The sequence below is a fragment of the Haemaphysalis longicornis genome, unplaced genomic scaffold (genome assembly GCF_048455015.1).
Source record: "Haemaphysalis longicornis isolate Haplotype H1 unplaced genomic scaffold, Haemaphysalis longicornis Haplotype H1 scaffold_2, whole genome shotgun sequence".
Taxonomy (NCBI): Eukaryota; Metazoa; Arthropoda; class Arachnida; order Ixodida; family Ixodidae; genus Haemaphysalis; species Haemaphysalis longicornis.
The window spans coordinates 260,234,744-260,254,937 of NW_027526295.1; the positions used below are offsets into that span (position 1 = coordinate 260,234,744).

The 20,194-nt window shown below is 52.5% G+C and overlaps 1 protein-coding gene across 6 annotated transcripts in view; it reads right to left on the bottom strand.

The window, feature by feature from the left end:
- The window catches only part of LOC144170511 (semaphorin-1A-like), an 84,074-nt gene that overhangs the window by 30,720 nt on the left and 33,160 nt on the right, over nucleotides 1-20,194 (bottom strand). For 5 of the 6 annotated variants that reach the window (XM_077700355.1, XM_077700352.1, XM_077700353.1 and 2 more), the window contains exon 2: nucleotides 16,217-16,409. In XM_077700355.1, coding sequence (XP_077556481.1) covers nucleotides 16,217-16,331 — 115 coding nt within the window. In that variant the 5' untranslated portion in view covers nucleotides 16,332-16,409. Of the gene's footprint in view, nucleotides 1-16,216; nucleotides 16,410-16,809; nucleotides 16,834-20,194 lie in introns of those variants that run through there. The other variant, XM_077700354.1, reaches the window with a different exon arrangement.

Here is a 20,194-nt window from a genome sequence, read left to right on the forward strand (position 1 = left end):
GGCCGTTCCACGGACGTCCGCTGTTGCTTGGGAAGGCACCACTATGAAAACTTCGGGGGGTGTTCGGACACCGAACTAACCCCCCCCTTGCTGCGCCCGTCAGCGACGCACCCGACACCAATGCAGGCACGTCTCCGCCTAACGGCGACGGTGCTGGTACTGCAGCGCTGGCATCGATGGCCGAACAAAAATCAACGCCGCTATCCATCATCCCAGATCTACCCTTACAACTGCCCAACTTGTCGGCATGTCCCGACCACCCGAGTTCCACCACCCCGAAGCGGCGGGGTTGCATGCAGGCAAACCAGAAAGTCTCCGTTTCCAAGGATGAAGCAGCAGCGTTGGCCTGCTGCTTTCTGGCACAAGAAGCCACCCACCTTTGGTTTATTTAGTTTTCTTGATTTATGGGTTCTAATATATAGTGTTTTTTCATCAAGTCGGGGTAGCCCAGTTTCGTGGCGCCGTCAGAGCCGCCGCTCACGGCGACGTTGCGTCAGAAGAGATTTATATACACAAAAAGAAAAACAAAAAAAACATTCGCACCTCGTTTGCCCTTTCTTGCGACATCGCACAAGGCTCACAAGCGATACAGGCGTTCGACCGCGGACAAACAAACGCGCTAGCTCGCAGCGCGAAGTAAAAAAAAAAAAAAAAAAAAAAACAGCGCAAGAAAACATGACCGCTTTTTTTTTTCTCTATTCCTCCCAAACTGCTCTTTTCATGCATTTCGTACCTCACTGAGTCGCCAATCATTTGCTCGCAGCAAAGCGTATTTGCGGCCTTTTCTTACCCGTAATGAACTGTCCAAACCTTACATTCCGTATTATAGCGCGTATAACCCACCCCTGCATCCCGCACCCCCACTTTCCGTCGACGAATAAAAAAATATATCCCCGCGTATCGCCCCCATATTTTATACGTAAATGGATGGACCAAAACTACTACTCGATCAAGCAACATTACACATTTGTTTATGCAAAGGAACTTAACTAGCTGACTACGTAACTAGACGACTTGTCAATGCAGCACTGTGCAATGACAATGCAGCACTGTCAATGGGATAACAGCATAGAGTTAATAACACTGCTGCATGGCGCTGCTTCTGTCGAGTTCTGTTTTTACACAATAATGCAACAATCAAATTTAGCGGCAGTCTTTCGTATTAAAACGATATGAAATTACCAATAAAGTAAACTTTGACACGGTTTTTGCTTAATTCTGAATCCCAATCGAGGTTTTTTGTGCTGTCTGGCCACACTGGTTCGTTGCTTGCTCACACTGGTGCTGAGAGTACGGAATTATTACATCTTGATATCACGATTTAAGTGAATGAGAAGTAAACAAAGTCCCTTAAGAATATTTTCCTCGTTTTAAGTACGCCAGTAGTGTATTTGTTTATGCTGGCTTGGAACGCTGTGCGCGAGAGTGCTAGAAATGGCATTTGAAATCCCAAATGTCTCCCTCGGTGCTCATTTGGCTCAAATGTCATTTGAGCCGAATGACATTTCAAAACCTAGTGTCAGCACAACTTGGCATTTGAGTCAAATGACATTTGGTTCAAATGACATTCGGACGCTAGTGTAGCAGGGGTATTAGTCGCTATTACGCTGTAGGGGCATCACGGCCCAACGCGCATTGCGGTGAAGCTGCACCGCAATCCTTACCTACTTCACCCCTGAAATTTTCGCATTTTTTGGTGCAGGTTATACGCGCGAAAATACGGTACATAGGCTTAGCTGAAGCAGTGCGTGCATGAACGCTGCACGAACGTGACTGCCCTTCTCAAACAGTACTCAGTTGCGCAAGTGCTGCCTCTTCCACAACCTTCACTGTAAAAGCCTTCAATTTTAAATGAATACCATATGATCCCTTAGCTGCCTGGAGATCTGCTCTCACCCCACAACGATTTCGACGCTGTCGCACGTTGGTGCGATCCCCGAGGCCATTAGAAACAGCTACGAAACTCCTTCGCAGCGAACCCAACCGCAAACATGCATGCGCCGGGCATGTTGGTTGTTTTGCACACTGATTCCGCACTACACCCCGAACATGGCGCTGCTAACTGCCATTCACTCACCCGGACTGCAGGCTCAACTCACGCGAGCAACGCCCACCTCGTACGGCCTCTCGCAGGCTCAGATTACGAAGTCATGCCCGCCCTCAGACTAGGGTTTCCCAAACGATCGAGTGGCCTCATGCGTGAGCCTACAGACCTCGTGGCTCGAGGGCACCTGACATATTTTTCTGAGGTGCCGGGCCAAAGACTGCCACCGCGAAAACAAAAGCGCAGATGGCTGTGCCAAGAGCAAGCGTGGAATTTTATTGGCCGGGCCCGCGCCGCCCCTCTAAGCCCTGAGCTGCGTGAGGAAGTGGACGGTGAAGGAGTTGTCCCTGATGTAGCCGTAATCAGGGTTGGCCAGGTCTTCGAGGGTGATGAAGTGCGAGAAGCCGAACCCCTCGTTGTCCTCGCCGGGACGGGGCTTTCGGAAGCAGTGGCCCCACTCCTCGCCCTCGGACTCGGGCCGGATGTCGCCCTGGATGTTGTACGCGTTCCCGGCAGAGGTGAGCACGAACGAGCTCTTCTGCGCGTACGGCCAGCTGAGGGACGTGTCGAACGAGCCGGCCGTCAGCACGAAGTAGAGCCCCAGGCAGGGCGCCCCGCCGGACGGGCTGCCCAGGCTGCCCTGCAGGTACATGCGGTAGCCCGCGCCCCCGCAGTAGAAGGCGTCGCTGCTGAACGACGTGGTGCGACCGTCCAGGGCCACCTGGCGCATCTTGGCGAAGTCGGCTACCTTCCACACGTAGCACGAGGACGGCGGGCAGTCTTCCTCCACGCCCGCGAGCTCCTTGCCCAGGGCTTCGCCGGCATGCTCGCTGATCGTGCAGTCCTCTACGGCGGCCTTCCACGGCCGGCGCACGTCCTCGACGACCAGCGACGCCCTGGCCTCCTGCAGGGCGTTGCAGAAGGAGCGCAGCTCCTCGTGGATGACCATGCGCAGCGACTTGAGCTCCTGGCTGACGGCCTCCGCGCGGTCCGAGTCCGGCCCCTGCGCCCCATCGCCGACGACTGCGGCGGCGGAGGCGCCGCCTGACTGGGGGGTCTTGGGCGCCCGGCGACACTCGTTGCGCACGTGCTCCAGAACGTGGGACACCTGTACGCGGCGGGAGCAGAGCTCGCAGAGGACGAGCTGGTGCTCGCAGAGCGCGATGTGCTTCTCGTACGTGGCCAGCGTGGGCACGTGCAGGCAGCCCTTGTTTTTGCAGCCCACCGGGTACTGGCGCAGCTGTTCGGGCGCCGACCGCTCGACGCGCGCCTGGTGGGCGCCGAAGTCGGCGCCGTCCACGGGGCAGCACACGGGCTCTCCCGTCGCCAGGCCCTGGAAGCAGCGGCGGCAGAAGACGTGCTTGCACGGCGCCCACAGGGTCTCGGCGGCCAGCACGCCGCACAGAGAGCAGACGCGCTCGGCCGGCGGCTCGCGGCGGAACTCGACCAGGGTCCAGTTGGCGATGTACGGGAAGCCCGTGACGAAGCGCTTGCTGCCGCCGCCGTACATGGCGACCGCCGCTGCCCGCCGCTCCGGCGATGGAACACCGGACGCTGCTGCTGCTGCTGCTGCTGCTGATGGCGATAGCGTACGCGAGCGAGCTAGGCCAGAGAAACCTGGTGCCCGTGTGACGATAATGATAATGGTGGTGACAAAGGTCGGCTCGCCCAAAGAGCGCCATTATTGCCCTGCGTGGTATTCATACATGCACATTGCACAAGCAGAAAGAAATCCGGAGTAACTAGTGTGCGGGCATTCAGTAAGCACTTCCAAATGAGTGAATGTGTAAATGAACAAATTTATTTCATAAGGATGGCGCCACGGCCGAAGGGGAAAAGGGGTGGTGAAAGTAAGGGAAGATTGTCGACAGTTTTAGGTCATTTCCACGAGGTGTGCCTCTTTGGCGAAGGCCCACATCGTGAGCAGCGTGTCTTCTTCCACTAAGTTCTTTGAGTAGATCCATTCTTTGAGGCTTCGTACTCGCGAAGGCTTGTGTTTGTCCCATACATCTGCCAGTTCCGGGCAAGACCAGAGTAGATGGCTAATGGTCGGTGGGTCCCTGTGACATTGACAGAAGAGGAGCTTGTCAGGAGGTATTTGCACGTTTTTGTGTTGCCTGAGTGCGTCCAACGTGCCGCCATACCGTCAGTGATGGCGTAACCGGTCCGTGTTTGGCCCTTGGGCCGTGGAGCCCTTGGTCCACCCTCGGCATGCAGCGTGGTACATGACACTGCAGTTTGGGAATCGCGGTTTAGAGCTCCTTCTTGCCTTGTCACTCGTTTTAAATGCAGAGCATTTCTTTAACTCACGATGTTATGCGTCCGTAAGTCGGCGTCCGCAGCCAGTCAGCACGTGCGCCCCTCCCCCGCTCCTCCTCGCTCTCAACAACAGGTGCGGGCGCGCATGCGCGTGCTCCGGCGCTGAAAGAGGCGTTGCAGCAGCAGGTGCTACCTCCTCTCCCTCTACTGCGCGCGCTACGAATATACTCGTTGCCCGAGCGAAGGATCCGCGGCCCGACGTTGACGTTTGGCCGCGGCTTCTCGTGCACGAAGTTCGGCGTCGGCAGCGCGCCGTCTCGCCGCCTTGTCTTCTGCCGCCGTCGATGAAGAGGATGGCACGATGTCTTGAACTGGTACTGCAACGCTGACGTTGGCTCGCGTCGCGGTACTGGTTGAAGGTGTTGCTTCCATCGCTTATGAACTTCGACGATGGCGCACTGCCCTCCCGAGAGGGATAATAAGAAAGAAAAGAAAAGAAACAAAAGAATAATAACAAAGATCCAACCGATTGCCCCGCAGAGAGGGTGGGGTGCAAACGATGGCAATAAATAACACGTTACGTACTTACGCCTCTCTCTCTCTCTCTCTCTCTCTCTCTCTCGTCTCGCAACCCAAGTACCCAACCCCTACGACAACAACAACTACAACTACCACCGCCAACTACCACAACCTACGCCACGTGACTACCCCCCAATGCTCTGCATTTACTCGTGTCCCTCGCGCGGGGGCATGCGACGGAGGATTTTTTCTTCCAGCTGTGGCTCGTATTGAAGGCAAGGAGCCACTGATTACGAGGGGTCTTCTTATTGCCTGTCATGCCACTGTGGCCGGGATCTGAATTTCAACCCTGCGGCTATGGCGAAGTGCTTTGCTCCACTATTTCATATGATGAGGTGTTGAGTTTCGCTTAGGTAGGCCTCTTAGTGTCTTGAGAGCTTCCCAGCTGTCTGTATATATTACCGCCTTCTATGTTCTTGGAGATGTCGAGGACATCACTGTCGTCATTCCAAGGAGGATGGCTTGCAATTCCAGCTCGATTGTAGAGATCGCCTCGGTCGTGGTGAAGCGTTCAATGCATACAGTTTCCCTGAGTGTCAGTGTCGGCCACTGCGATTAACCGTCGGTCATTCCCTCAATGGCACCGTCCACGAAGATGGTTTGCTCTTTAGTGCGCAGCGGGGTAGAGGCCCGTGGGCTGTCACGATAATGAACTGTCAGCAGCTACCTATGTCATTACGAAAATAGCATACAACCACTTCGTAATGCAAGTGACCACTTACGGAGCAGAAACGTAGCGCCTAATTAAACCCTTGAAAGGATACTTAGGCAAACACAACGAGCCATGCAGAGGATGGAAAACGAACATTTTGTATTCGAGAACAAACACCGCGGTAGTCCGTGGAATTAAGATGACTCACGGTAAGAGGGAGACGTGGGCTTCCCCCTCTCGCGCCACAAGAGCTCGCAAAGTATACATATTTGGGCACCCTATAGCTTCACCCACGCTCACATTGGGTCGGTTCCAGGCGCCTTTTGGTTGCTGGAGCTGATTGCTGTTGCGGTGTCATCGTGCACCTAAAATACGTCTTTACGCCGCAGATAGAAGCAAATGCGTATAAACCTGTCTCGCACCCCCGGCGTCAATTCAAACAGCGTTAACTCCGAAATGATACCCAAACTAAACTGTACGGAAAACGCACGTGCCAATACTAACATAACTTGGGAGGTGCTTTCTGCCGAAGATGTCGCCTTGTACACGACGGACTTGGCCACTAATTCCAAGAAAGTCTTCCCTCTGACACACCCATATAAACGCAATGGAAATAATCTCCGTACCGCTAACCCTGGGTCAGAGACACCGGGCCTTTCACCGAACAGCTCTGAGGCCGTAAGGAGGAAGGTCGCGCGGCACATCCGCCAGGCCTCTATGCTGCGCCTGGCTGTGGAAACCGTAATCGGAAGGAGGCCGGGGCGCAGAGCAGCGGCGGCGAAGCAAAGAGGTGCGACGGTAAGAAGAGTATACCGCAAAAGGATAAAACAAAGGCGCCATTTCCTCGAGGCTGCATGCAGGAAGCGAGATCGAACGTTTCCGCGAGGAAAAAGGCGGCTTTTCTGGGTGCGATCGCCGCTTCCGCATACTGCCGATGTCGGGGTGTGGACAGCCAGGACAGCCGCTCGAGAACCGAACGGGGCACCACCAACCTCAGAAGGAAACTATATACAGTCGCGTGTCTGCCGGAAACCCGGAGGACGCCCAGTCCGTTCCGAGTCTGACTAAGGTCCTTGGATAGGCAAAACGTTATCCGGGGGAGAAGCACGCCCGCCAAGAAATCTACGCCGCACCCGCGCAGTTTTCCGTTCGGAACTGGAAGTGTTCCGAACGGAAAACTGCGCGGGTGCGGCGTAGATTTCTTGTTGGGCGTGCTTTTCCGGACCGACAATTAACTCGGCGAATACGACTAGCGCGAGTGGTTCGTGGCATTGCTTTTGAGAAATGAAACAGCACGACTCGACCCAACAAGGACTACTAAGTGCGCTAATTTTACAGCGAAGTTGTTAGCCTCTAGATGGTCCGGAATTTTTCGTGTCACCCCTGTACAGCAACGAGGTGGAGGCGAGCCGAAACCCCGGGGGCAAAGCGATAAAAAAAGAAAACAATTAGGCGAATCAGTCGCTCACGTTCCGCTAAAGGTCAAAGAGGACGCCTCCCCCGTTAGCCTTCCGGGAGATGACCGCGTGCGTGCACCACGCACGCCAGAGGAGAAGCCTGGCGATACCGGGGTGTTCTACCCGCTGAGACAGTACGAAATCAAAAGGCATGTCCTTTCTCCCCCCTGAAGCCTGCACACTATTGCTTGCAGAAAGAACGACCATTAGCACGCAAAGTAGCGCCACGAATAATAACTATACGGTCTTTTATTACGAAGAAAAAAGAAATAGCCTGATCGCATGGGGCACGGCACTACGAAGATGCTGCTCAGAGCTTCCGCCGTGCTGTTTGCATATTGCATGAGGACGCAATACCGTGCGTCTCAAAACAACAGCGCAAATACTACCAGCCTATTGCGATGACGGCTGTTCCCACAACAAAAACATAATAAAACACTGGAACTAAAACCGCAGCTCTTTCTGCACAAAATGAGCGTAACAATTTTCTGCCCAGTGTAATGAGGTGACAAACCATAGGACTGTTCGCAAAACGAGATCCCGAACGTGACGAGCCCCGGCCCCACAACACGAGACAAAGCTCTTGGAATGAACGGCCCTGCAGCGAACACATACATGATCCCGGGTGACCAGCGCGAGGAGGGCGGCACCTGTGCCGACCGAACCTCTGCAATTCCTCTACAAGACGGGCCGAGAACAATTCCGGAAACCAAGTGCTTCGAGTTGCCCACATGACACTCATCTGGATAAATCTGAAAACGCGATAGCTGTCGCCGTCCGCTCCGCGGGTAAACGTGCTCGGGCGGCAGGTTCCGGGGAGACCGATTTTTTTCAGAATGACACGTTTCGTGCTCCGCTTTGCGCGTACGTTCCGCCCGTTGCAGTAAAACGAGAGCGAGGCCGGCCGGCAGGCACGCGATGCGCGGAAGAACCGCGCCGCCTCGGTTGCGTCACCGCGGGGGGACGGCGGCGACCGGTTCCTTGCCAGTGCTGCCTGGGAGGGTGGATCAAGCAGGGCAGTCAGGGCCGCGGATCGCGTCACTTGAGATGGGCGTCGATACCGCGATCAGAAAAGGCGAAATTAAAACAAGGGGCGTCGGGGGGCGCACGTGACAAAAGTCAACACCCTCCGTAAAAAGACGGCGCGCGGCGAGGGGTGGGGGAGACGGTTTGCATACGGAGTGGGGGCAGACCTTGCACGAGGGAACCGCCGACTGGATTTTGCAAGCAGCAGCCGCGGCGGCGTGGAAACCGGCATGGCAACAGCGCTCCTCGCATCGGGGCAAACCGGAATACGAGCGGCGCAGCGCCGCCGGCCTCCTACACACGCGTCGGTCGTGCGGGGCCTCGGCGACAGCAGTAGACTGCGCGTCTGCTAGCTGCCGCTGCTGCCAGTGCTGCCCGCGTCGACCAGCCAAGTCAACCACGCCTGTGTTGTAGACCAGCGCGCGGCCCCGGATGACGGCTGCCGGGCCGGGGAAGTGGCACGCTCAATCTGGCACGAAGAACTGCAGCCCCGTCGAATACACTCCTCTTCCATGCATTCCAGGCCTTATTTTCTATGCAGAACCTTGTTTTAAAGCGAAGCTTTCTGCATCTCACTGATAGGTTTCGATGTAGCGTCAGAACGCACTGCAGGAAAGCCAACTTTACACAATGAGTTTCACAAAACGGTGATGATGCTAGGCGGAGGGACATCAAGTATATCGAGGGAAAAAAAAAAAAAAAAACTTTCCGTGGTCGGAATTGAACCTGGGTCCCTCGCGTTACGACGCCGACGTCCACCCGACTGCGCTCGATGCAGTTTGAATTTTGGACTTTCACTAGGGTAGCGTGGGAGAAAGCACCGCGTTTCAACCATCTCTGTCGTAAGAAAGGGGCTTAAATTTTGTTCGTATTATCGCCAACCACGCGGGTTAATAGGTCTCATAACTGCTCCCGCGATTGTTTGCCTCAAATGCGGCACGCCTTCGGTGTTCAGATATAGCCAGAAGAAACTACACGGACATGTCCCTGTATGCTATACAAAAAAGGGCTGTCCGTGCTATCCTGCCCTTTCGGGCTGGAGCCGCAAGCTGAGCTGGTTTGGGCCGCAAAGACAGCGGCTAGGCGCGTTATCGATTGACGCTAAACATAGACGGAATTGCGCCAGAGCCACCGCGCGCGCTTTCGCAGCGAGTGGAACCTGGAATCTATCAGAAACTGTCACAATTGTCGGCTCGTGTTGGCCGAATGTGCCGTCCATGGAGTTCCTTCCATGCGCCACTCCTGGTGCGCCGCTCCAGCCGTGCCACCACGCGTGGAATTACGGGAAGAGCACACGCTTGCGCAACCCACAAACGCAAAGGAAAATTAAAAACCCGAATGTTGCGATGCCGAAATGAAATGCGCATTTTTTCCCCCTCTCTCCTCCCCGATTTTAGCGAGAGCACTATACGCGAATATTTTTCGTGCGCGATTTGTTTCATCTTTCCGGAACGAGCTCTGGAGTCATATACAGTTCAAATTGCTTAGCTGTAAAGCTGGATGGTTGAGCGCGAAGCTGATATTTCTCCCGTACAATTTGAGTCAATGTCCAAAGCCAACGACCATGCAACGAGCCGGAGCAATGCTGAGCGACCCGATGCGATGTTTTGGTTAATATATTATAGATGATTTGGTTCGGGTCACTCGATAACCATTTTAAACGCTCATTCGATCAACCAATAAACAGAATGACGTCTGCCGATATATTTGTACTGCATTTTTCAGCCGGGTGTGGTGTTTTTCCGTCGTGCCGTAACATCGGATCAGTAAAAAAAAAAAAAAAAAAAAAAAAAACGGTAGAAACAGACCGGAGAAAAAAACAGGGCGCAGCTTGCTTTAGTTGAGCAAGCCTGGAGAAACAGCAGATCGAGCTGGCGGCCACTCTCCCTTCGTCGGAGATCCGGGTGTAACACCTGACATGCATTTTGGAACTTGCCGCTAAAAGTTATCCAGGTCCGGATCGTTCTGTCCGCAGCCTTTCACAACTCTCCCAAAGTGGACGCGTTATAACACACACGCGCTAGAACCCGCGGCAACCGGCTTCGCGAACTGGGCGTCTGCGCTCCCGTGCACTTCAGGCGCGAACGCACGTGAATTGGCGAGAAGAACAGCACGCGAGAGATCGCGCCACGAACGCTGGGCAGGGTGTTCTCGAAGGTCGAGCTGGCCGACGACGGGCGCTCCCCACGAGGCGCATGCTCACGTGCACTTTTTTGTAGCGCTGGAATGCGGAACTAAAAGCTTAAACAGACCACATTAAACGTTTACAAGCCACGAAATGCGCGCAGTGGTATTTGTGTAGTACGTAAGCCAAGCTAATGCACATAGCTTTATCTTTTCATTTCCTTAGTTCTGCGAAGCAGTATACCTCTACCAGCCAAGGAAATTTTCGTGTCCGAGTAAGCAGAAAACGCTAGGCTCACTGAAAGAAATTACTGGCACCGTCAGGAATCGAGCCGTCACGAATCGAGGAATCGTCACACGAGGAGACGGGGAGACAGACGGTGCACCCAGCAAGCACAGCGGCGGGCCTACTACTTGCGCTCACTTAAAGCGCTCGTCTGAAGTGCACACTGCATAATGTATGATAAAGGCGTCCACGTGGTTTGGATTAGCGGCGGACGGAACAGCGTCTGGAGAAGAAGAGGACGCTCCTTGGCGGTGCCGCCTGAAGAAAGTGTGAAGGGGAAGAAGCATTGACAGAGATAACGCCACAGCCTTGCGTGCCCCCGCAAAACCGGCAGGTAACGGCTGCCAAGTTTCACTTTTTGTAGAGCCAAGTGTAATTCAAGTGACGTTGCATGGGCAACCGTTATGGGTGTCGTTTGCAGCGTCGCAGTCCAACCACCTTCACAGCGTGGATTGGAGCCAAATTTTTCTTAATATTTCGTAACAAACCCTTCCCTAAACCTACCTACCTCTAGTTTCCTGAATTAACGAAACATGTTTTTTTTTTTCAGAGACAGCCGTCAAGCTTTTTTCTAAATGAAGACTTACAAAAGATGTTCAAAACGTAAACAAAAACGCCCCCTGCAGGCTTTCCTTCAGGCTTCCTGGTTTCCAGGTTTCCTGGAGACCATCCGAGCGCGAGAACGGCTGTATACTTTCACCTATATCCACTAGATGTAGTCGCCTATCATCGCGCATGAGAAGGTAGACGCACACAAGCCTGACCTGCTATTTCGTGACCTGGTTGTCGGCAGGTGAGCGTGCGAGAACGCTTCCTACAAGCGAAGTTATCTACCTCCCGCCGCGGGTATAGCGCGCGCAATATAAAACACGAACGCGTCGAACGGGATCAGATATCAGGCGTCCCGACGGCAGCTCTGAGAGTGGTGTTTGCGAAATATCTGCATGCCTTCGCAGCACGCCGGTTTCGGCTGCAGTTTCCTTGAGCTATCACGAATAACGGGACAATGGGACAAAACGGGATTTTCTATTCCGCTTCTCGCGCTAGCTTTTTTGACATACTTAGGCAAAGCGCGTGACGAATAATGTCGCTACCGATGACAATTGAGCTGCGCGCCGCGGCCGTTCGCTTCTTTTGTCAAACGAGAAATGAAGGTTTGGTATGACGCTCTTGGCCTTGGATGCCCTTGCGCGAAAATCTCCACTAAAATAAAAGAGCCTCGACACACAGGTGTTTTTGTATTTTGCCTTCGTCAAAAGAGCGCGGCAGGGGTGGAGCCAGTGTCCACGCGTGCCCGTGACACGGCGGATAGCGTCCAATCATGGACAAGACTACGCTATTGCGCGCTTAAAACTTCGCATGGGCGGGATCCTTGCTCCCTGCACGGCTAAGATGCGAAAGTGTAACATTTGCCAACCGGTTATCCGCATGCTAAGTAACTCGGGGGACGAATTGCTAAGCATGCTTTCCGCACTGGGCGAACAGAGTAGAACCGTGGGCCTGAAAATTAATATGCAGAAAACTAAAGTAATGATCAATAACCTCGGGACAGCACAGCCGTTTGAGATAGGTGGCGAGGCAGTGGAAGTGGTAAGCGAATATATCTACTTAGGCCAAGTTGTGACCCCAGATCCCAACCATGAGGCAGAGATAATTAGAAGGATCAGAACGGGGTGGGGTGCCATATGGCAGACATTCTCAGATAATGAATAGCAGCCTGCCATTGTCGCTGAAGAAGAAAGTGTATGGCAGCTGCATCTTACCGGTACTCACCTACGGGGCAGAAACTTGGAGGCTCACTAAGAGGGTTCAACTTAAATTGAGAACGACTCAGCGGGCAATGGAGCGGAAAATGATAGGTGTAACATTAAGGGACAAGAAGAGAGCGGAGTGGGTCAGGGAGCAAACTGGTGTTAAAGACATATTAGTAGAAATTAAGAAGAAGAAATGGACGTGGGCAGGGCATGTAATGCGAAGGCAAGATAACCGCTGGTCATTAAGGGTAACAGAGTGGATCCCTAGAGAAGGCAAGCGTTGCAGGGGGCGGCAGAGAGTTAGATGGGCAGATGAGATCAAGAAGTTTGCGGGGATAAATTGGTCACAGTTGGCACAGGACCGAGGTAATTGGAGAATAATGGGAGAGGCCTTTGCCCTGCAGTGGGCGTAGATAGGCTGGTGATGATGATGATGATGATGATGATCCGCATACGAGCTGGATCGGTCATCTCTATCTATCCACCTGCGCTACAAACGTGACATACCTTCCTGTAGGCAAACTATGAAGACGTCTATAGGTACCTGAAACATTTGAGCACGTTGCTTCGATAAATGACATCGAGAAAGCGCTGCTTGGATTCTTGAATGACACACTAAGGTTACAAAGAGGGGCCCAGCATTAGCGGCCTTCCTTGCAAAAAAAGGTCAGACAATGGAGAAGACAGCGACGGAAGTTGCACTTGTCAGCGCAACGCTTGCCTTGTCAGCTTCTTCCCCCTTGTCTCGCGATTGTTCGGCGGGCGTTACGCTTGTCAATGCAACCCTTCCTGGTCTAGTGTTTTTTGGGCACCTTGTTGTAACGACAACACTTTACAAATCAGCCCAGGCGTCAGCTGTTCAGGGATTGTTAAGTTAGTTGGGACTTGGCGGTTTTTTAACAAAAGTGACAGTAATACCTTTTCGTTCTTTTTATTTCTTAAGGAATATTTATGCGGTCCGGAGGACATAAGAGATTCACTCTTTACCGCGTATTAAAATTGCGAAAAGAAGATTGAATTACCTCTTCCGCGTGTTTATATTAGAAAACTGGAAGCACGTAATAAATAAGGCGAGCACCGGCGGGTGCCCTAACAGTAGCCCCAACGCTCGTCAAAAATTTATTCCTCCTCGACCTACAAAAATGCGGACACTCTCCTGTGTTAAGGGCTGCGCGTTTCCTACAGTGTTGTACGGAACGGCGTTACAAGGAACGGCGTTCCTGGACCTAGTTCCTTTTTGGAGGAACGGAGGAACGCCACAGTTCCATTTAGGGTCGGTGGAATTGTAACGGTAACTCGTTAGGTTTTTGGAGGAACGGCAGGAACGGCGTTCCTGCCGTTACATCGCTAGGATTTGGCTGTTTTTGATGCCAAGGCTCGCGTGCAAAAATCCACAAGCCGCTACTGCGTTTCTCTTCCTATAAGCTGGTCAATTTGCCCGCCCTTCAGCCCGTAAGTGCTTCCTCGAAGGTCAAAGGCAGAAGAATAACCACGCAGCAGGCCGCAGCTTGTGCTTGCTTTCATGCTGGTTGAACTTACGCGGCGTTCGACGGCTGAATAGCGTAGCCGCGAGAATGCTTTTCACCATTCATCGTTTGCCTGGAGAGGCCAGGACGCGCGTCTGGCAGATAGAATTGGTCCCTGGCGGGGAAAGACTGACTAATGCGGGATCTGGAGATTTCGGTGTCGGACATTTCTGTGCACGAACAATTTGGTGCACGACGTCTTGACCCAGACATTTTGAGTCACGAGTTTTCCCAGGCATTCTTTGAACATTTTAGCTTTAATATTGTAATTTCGTTACGATATGATTTTACGTTCGAGACTTGTGCTTGCGCCGCTGTGCGTGGAATCGAACGATAAACCCTGGCGGAGCATTGCCACGTAAAACTCAGTTTCTGTAGGAGATGGTAAAAATTAACGTTGTTAATTTGTATCCGTTCAACCTTTTATTTTTTTAACATTCATGTGAACAACCCTACTACTTTAACTGTTACCAAAGCGCTTTGCTTTCACTTCACCCAACGGTGCAGGACGCTGCTGCTTTCAGTCCATCCCCCCCCCCCCCTCGCAAAACATCCGCGAAAAAAACAACAACAGAAAAACGAGGTAGATTAGGCGCGTGTGCATTCCGTTTTAAATATTTTCTCAATCAATCTCGTATTCGTTGCATTCGGTGTCGGTTCTACTAAAACTAACCAACCAACGATCGCAATTACGGTGGCGTTACTTAGGGGAGGGGAAGGCTGAGCCCCACCGGCTACCAGCCACTTCGGTAGAGAGAGAGGGGTGTCACTTGTCGTTCACCATTGCTTCAACTGGACTTCGAAAACTTGAAGACGACTGTTGCCGCTCTCGTCACACTAGCCTATTTAATTTTTTGCTCCTTATAATGGGAGAAAGCAATGTATGCGTGGGGTGTCCTTGATATGCGCGACTTGAAGAGTTGATTCCCAATGGGGAGACTGAAGACGAAGAAAGAGCGATTCCTGGGGTGGGGGCGCCATCGGTATGACCGCGACGCGCGGAAGGGCGTAGCCATCAAACGATAGCGGCCATTGTGTTCTCAGGGGCTTTTTGGGTGGCTTTTTGTTTAACATTAGAGAGATTTCGTGAGATTCTGGTGAATGTAAAGCTTTTTCCTGTATCACTGCGGTGAGGCTTCGGAGACCTTGAACTCCGCCTCGCCTGTAGGATTTTCAGGGGAAACCGAAAATAATATGACTGAAAAAGAATCGAGATTCGAGCGTGCAGGCGGGGAGGAGGGGGGGGGGGGGGGCGCCAGGACAAATAATTAAAATGTGGTGAATGTAGACGTGCAAACATAAAACGAAGGCTGGTTTTCAAGAACAGGATGGGTTGAATTTGTATGCACAACCCGCACGCGCTTAATCAACATTTAGGACATTGGAAGCTGCCGCTGTTATCAAAAAGGCCCGTTCTTCCACCACTACAATATCCTAGACCAGCGTTCGCAAATTCATTTTAGCAAGGCAGCCCAGCCTACGTAATACTCTTCATAAGGTTTTCTGCATTCTGGGGGCTAGGTAATGTTTGTTATGTTTTGGATATTTAGAGTGTGCATGTAATTTATGTAATTTGAGGGTGCGTAATTTAAAAAAAAAATACAAAAATTGCGTAGGACCATCGTAAACACCGGTTAATTGTCTTAGCTAAAAAAGAGAGAATATAAATTAACAAGCTGCCGTAAATGAAAAAAAAAACGCCTGCTAAAACATTCAATCGGCTGCATAACAGGCGTCCCCAAGAATAGGTATTAAACAAAAATATGTAAATGTAGAATTTCTAAAAATACCCGGCAAATATCAAACATGGCATCAATCAAAAAGTAAATTCACTGCTCCCGATTGTTGTCAATAACCCACGTTAAGCGGAAATAAAAATATAACGGCTGTCGCAAACAGGCAAGCACCGGATAATGTGGTCGCCGAAAAGTTTGCGCACCGAAATGTCCGTACACCGAAATGTCCGTGCACCGAAACGCCTGTTTGAAATGTCCGTACACCGAAATTTCCGCACCGAAACATTCTGCACCGAAATGCCCTAGAGCCGTCTGGAGTTTGTCCGGTGCTCCCTGAAAAAATTCGCCTAGGAGATTTTCTCTTGGTTATTTTTATCTCCAGATTATCTGCTGCCGGCGGTGTTAATATTCGTATAATATACGCAGTTCGATGTGAGTTTTAAATTTCTCGCTTAATTTCGCTCCAGGATTATCCGACACTGTATTTTATTTTAAACCTAATTGTAACGTTAACGTAACGCTGCGTTCCAATTTTCGAAGTGGAACTGGAACGCGTTCCTTTCGCAAATAAAGGAACTTGTAACGGGAACTCGTTTCAATATTGGGAAGGAACGAGGAACGACCTTTCGTTCCTATTTTAGAGGAACGTGTACAACAGTGGTTTCCTATAGCGTTCGTTCTCACACTATAGCACCATAGCTGATACAAGCTAGCGCGCATTTACGAGAGATCGTACACATTGAAGGGCGGTAAAAAGAGCTCGGCCGACTCACGCAGCTGCGTCACGGTCCTCTTGGCGACGAGGGCGTCCTGCCAGGCGGCCAGAGCCGGGCCCAACAGCAGCAGCAGCAGCGGCGGCAGCGCGGAACACGCCGGGGGCCGCGCCATGGGCTTGGCCAACGCCACTAGGCCCGGAGGCCGTTGACCCGGAAAGTCCGGCTGAGCCGCATGCTGGTGGCGGTGGCCCTGCGGAAGGAGACGACCACCACGGTCACTTCGTGCGATCGAAGCGGCCGGCTGGCGGCGGAGGCGTCGTCTGCGCTAACGCAACTGAATTCACTTCACGCCGCCTGTCCCGCTGCCCACTGTCACCGAGGCTTATCAAGGCACAGACAATAAACGCCAACCGGGTCTTCGCGAAACGACACTACTACTGTAAGCGCAGGGAAACACTACGCTTTGGTTTCCGCGACCTTTGCACAACTCCAACCCATCACACCGTGCATGGTGAGCGTACGACGGGTTTATCAGGCTGCACACTCTCCTATCAGAGACCTCAAGTAAGTCCAACACTCTAGTACAAACAAATGCATAAATGTTCGTTAATGGAGCACTGAGAGGGTTGATATCATAAAAAGTTCCGTACCTTACACATCAGGATACTCAGAGTGAACCATGAAAGGAACCATTCCGTGCGACAACCTGCTACCCCGACATCAACGCGACACTGCGGGGTATCAGTGAACACAAGCTGACGAGGCCCAATGTCTCCGACGTGTGTCGTAAATGCGTCGCGCGACTCATCTAGCGGCCAGCACCACGCATATGTGCTGGCAGCGATTAAAAACTGGTGCGGGTACACGGGCGTTTATAGCTCGTCGATCATCAGTCGCCCGACAGGAACTCTTGGCGAAAACAGTTCCACATGCAGGAAACGGGCCGATAATAAGGCGGAAATTGCACCGGAAATCAACCCCCGCGCTTCTCTGTACAAGCGGTCGTCGAATATCAGCCGCGACGCTAGGACCTCTCCAGGCTGCCCTGAACGGTTCCGCATCGACTCTGCAGGCGCCTCTTGGCACGATTCCCGCACATTCGGAGTCATGGTTGTCGCGCTGAAGCAGAAACTCTCGTCGGGGCGGCGGTCAGAACAAAGCGTGCAGTATGCTGACGTCCGCGATAACGGAACTCAAAGCAACCGAAGCTGAAATTTTTCATTATAATACATCTGAACGTTTCCCTTTCCCGTCCGGTCACATTTTAAGTGCAGTTTCCTGATTGCTAGGCCTGCAAGCATTGATCGAAGCCATAAAACGGGAAAACAAAAATGTGGGGTCAGCACTCTCATTGAGCAGGTAGCGCAACGGGCACTGAATTCGCACAGTAGTAGTAGTAGTATGAAACTGAGCTAAATATGGCACCGAGTTCAGCAAGTGAAGTTCGCGAAACCCTATATACACAGGGTCAAGCAGTGACCTCTGGTATGCCCACTGGTCCTATGGTGATGACGATGATGATGATTGCTAGAACTATCCCACAACCTGCTCTAGCCTAAAAAAGCAAAGCTATGCCCATGGAATTATCGTTGAAATTTTCTTTTCTGGTGTCCTATTTCTCCGCCCTGTACATCTCTAACGACGTTTTAGATTCCATTTTTCCTCTCCATTTATTCGTTTCTATCTGTCTTGCTTCTTTTTTGGTTACCTTGGCTGTCTGATTTTCCACTGTTCTTTCCGCAGTTCATCGCCTTCCTCAAGCCACTGTGTGTCCACGCTTTCCCATGTATAGATACCTGCAAACCTTAGCTGTCCGTTGATCCATTGATCTCAACCTCCTCTAAAAACGTATTTTACTCAAAGCTTCTCGAACTTCAAACGACGCCCAGCCCATATCTCCCTGCACTGCTTCGTCAGTTGTTTTACCATACGCTGCTGAGGCTAAACGGTTTAACGTTCTCTGGTTCGCTTCAAGGCATGCTAGAGCGTCTGATGTTAAAGAGTACTGCATTCGCAAATGTGAGGCCCGGAACAATTACTCATTTCCACATTCCTCTCACTATTTCATATTTTGTATACCCCCACAGACCTCGATGCTTCATTGTATAGCTGCGTTTCGCTTTCCCTTACTCAAAAGTTTCTACCCAACTTGCATTTTCCCTCGGCCACCGGTAGACGCCGTGCCAATAGAAAATGACCACAGCGAAAGAGGAGGGCGCATATGCAGGTGTCACAATCCGAGGCGGAGATTCGCAACGTTAGAGCTCAGCTATAGCGCCTAGAACATATTCTAAGCACTGTAACTCAGCTATGGCAAACACTGCGCTGATGATGATTCGTAACAACGTCTAGCAGCAACATTTTGCTGCGCGTTTCAACTAATCAAATGTTGATTTGTATAATGTCACTACTCCTGCTGCCGCTTTTTCTTCCTCCTCCCATCGCCTACCCCATGGCCGGCTTGTGATGGTCAGCTCCCGACAGAGCACACCCATGGAGTCGCGAGTATGGCGACTAGCGCATTTCTCCAATTGTCTAGGTGCGTGTTTTCTTCATTAACAAGCTCCTACACAGCTTTCGTTACGCTTAGGTAATTGAGCACGTACATATGCTTCTTCTAACGCGCTTTCCTTCTTAAAAATGCGGGCAAAGCCGGTTAAAACATGCAAATATATAATCAATACACCGCTCGAGCCGGTGAAGTCTAAGCAGGGGCTTGACGCGCGCGAGCTTCATCCCAGAAACTACGAAGTTGGTCGCAGCGGAGGGCTACTGGATGGCTACTGGTTACCCTCGCTCCTCGGAGCCATGGCGTTCCCTTTCTTCGGGGGAAGCTCGAGGGCGAGGCAAGGAGGGAAAGTCCGAAGCGTTATTTATTCATTCCTACTTCCCGCTGTCCACCACGGCCGCCAATCGAGCAGGCAACATCGTGGCCAGTAACGGCGCGATCGAGAACGAATGCCAGCAGCGGGACTGTTTAAAACGGCGCAATCGGAATACCAGCCGAAGGAAGGCGATCAAGGGCGCTTCTCCAACGGCCGGCCAGACTAGCCTCGGAGGGTGAGAAACGGAGCGCCGCAAAGCTGCGCGCACGCTCCGCACGAGATAGCATCGGGCTACAGCAGAGTGCTGCGCTGCTGCTGCAACTACGCCCAGGGCACCCGCGCTCGTCGCGCACTGGTCGGCCAAGGCCAAACAGCGCGCCAGAGGCAGCCGAGGAGAGCCGCCACCACCCGTCGTGCATCGTAGGGCAGCGCTGTGTCGCGCCACCCCGGCGACACCACCAGCACAGCGGTCATTGCGCGCGGGAAAACGAGGAAGTGCCCCCGATGTGCGCACGTGGGCAGGCGCGACTCGAACCGTACCCGAAGTGCATGCCTTGCAGATTAGGGGGCCCTCGACACGCAGCGTGCACACGAACAGGGCGATATCCACGCTCCCGCGTCGGCCGCTCGTTTCCCACCGGCGGGGTTGACTGGGCTTTCGGTGCTCGGCACTCCGGCTCACTCCGTTCTTCGGGGATCTTTCAAAGGGCAGGGGGAGGGACCAGCTCCTCGTCTGAGCAGGCTGTAGTAGTGGAGTGTCGGTGTACATGTTCTTCCGTCGCTATCGTCGATCAACTGACACTACTACACGATCGAGTGCATTACAAAAAACAACAGTTCTTTAATATAGAACAGAGGGTTACAGTGTTTCGTTATGCGTGCTTTCAACGAATCAACGAACCGCCGCTGCTGTCCCTTCGTTTTCGAGTTCGGGGAGAGGGGGCTACGTTCTCCGCTGAAACCAGGGCCACAAAACTTCCGCAACCCCATCGGCGCCTGCTATCGGCTTCATCGACTCTCCCGTTTCGGTGGGGTGTTTTTCCTGACCTGAGACTTTTGAGTGCGTCTCAACACAGGCTATTTTACGACACTGACGGACCCGTATACGTTTAGGCGCCCAAACGTGCTTCCGTGTCGCCCTTACTCCACGAAAGCTGCGGACGGAAGGCGAGCCCATCATTTGTCACTGTTGGTGTCACGGCGTCATTAC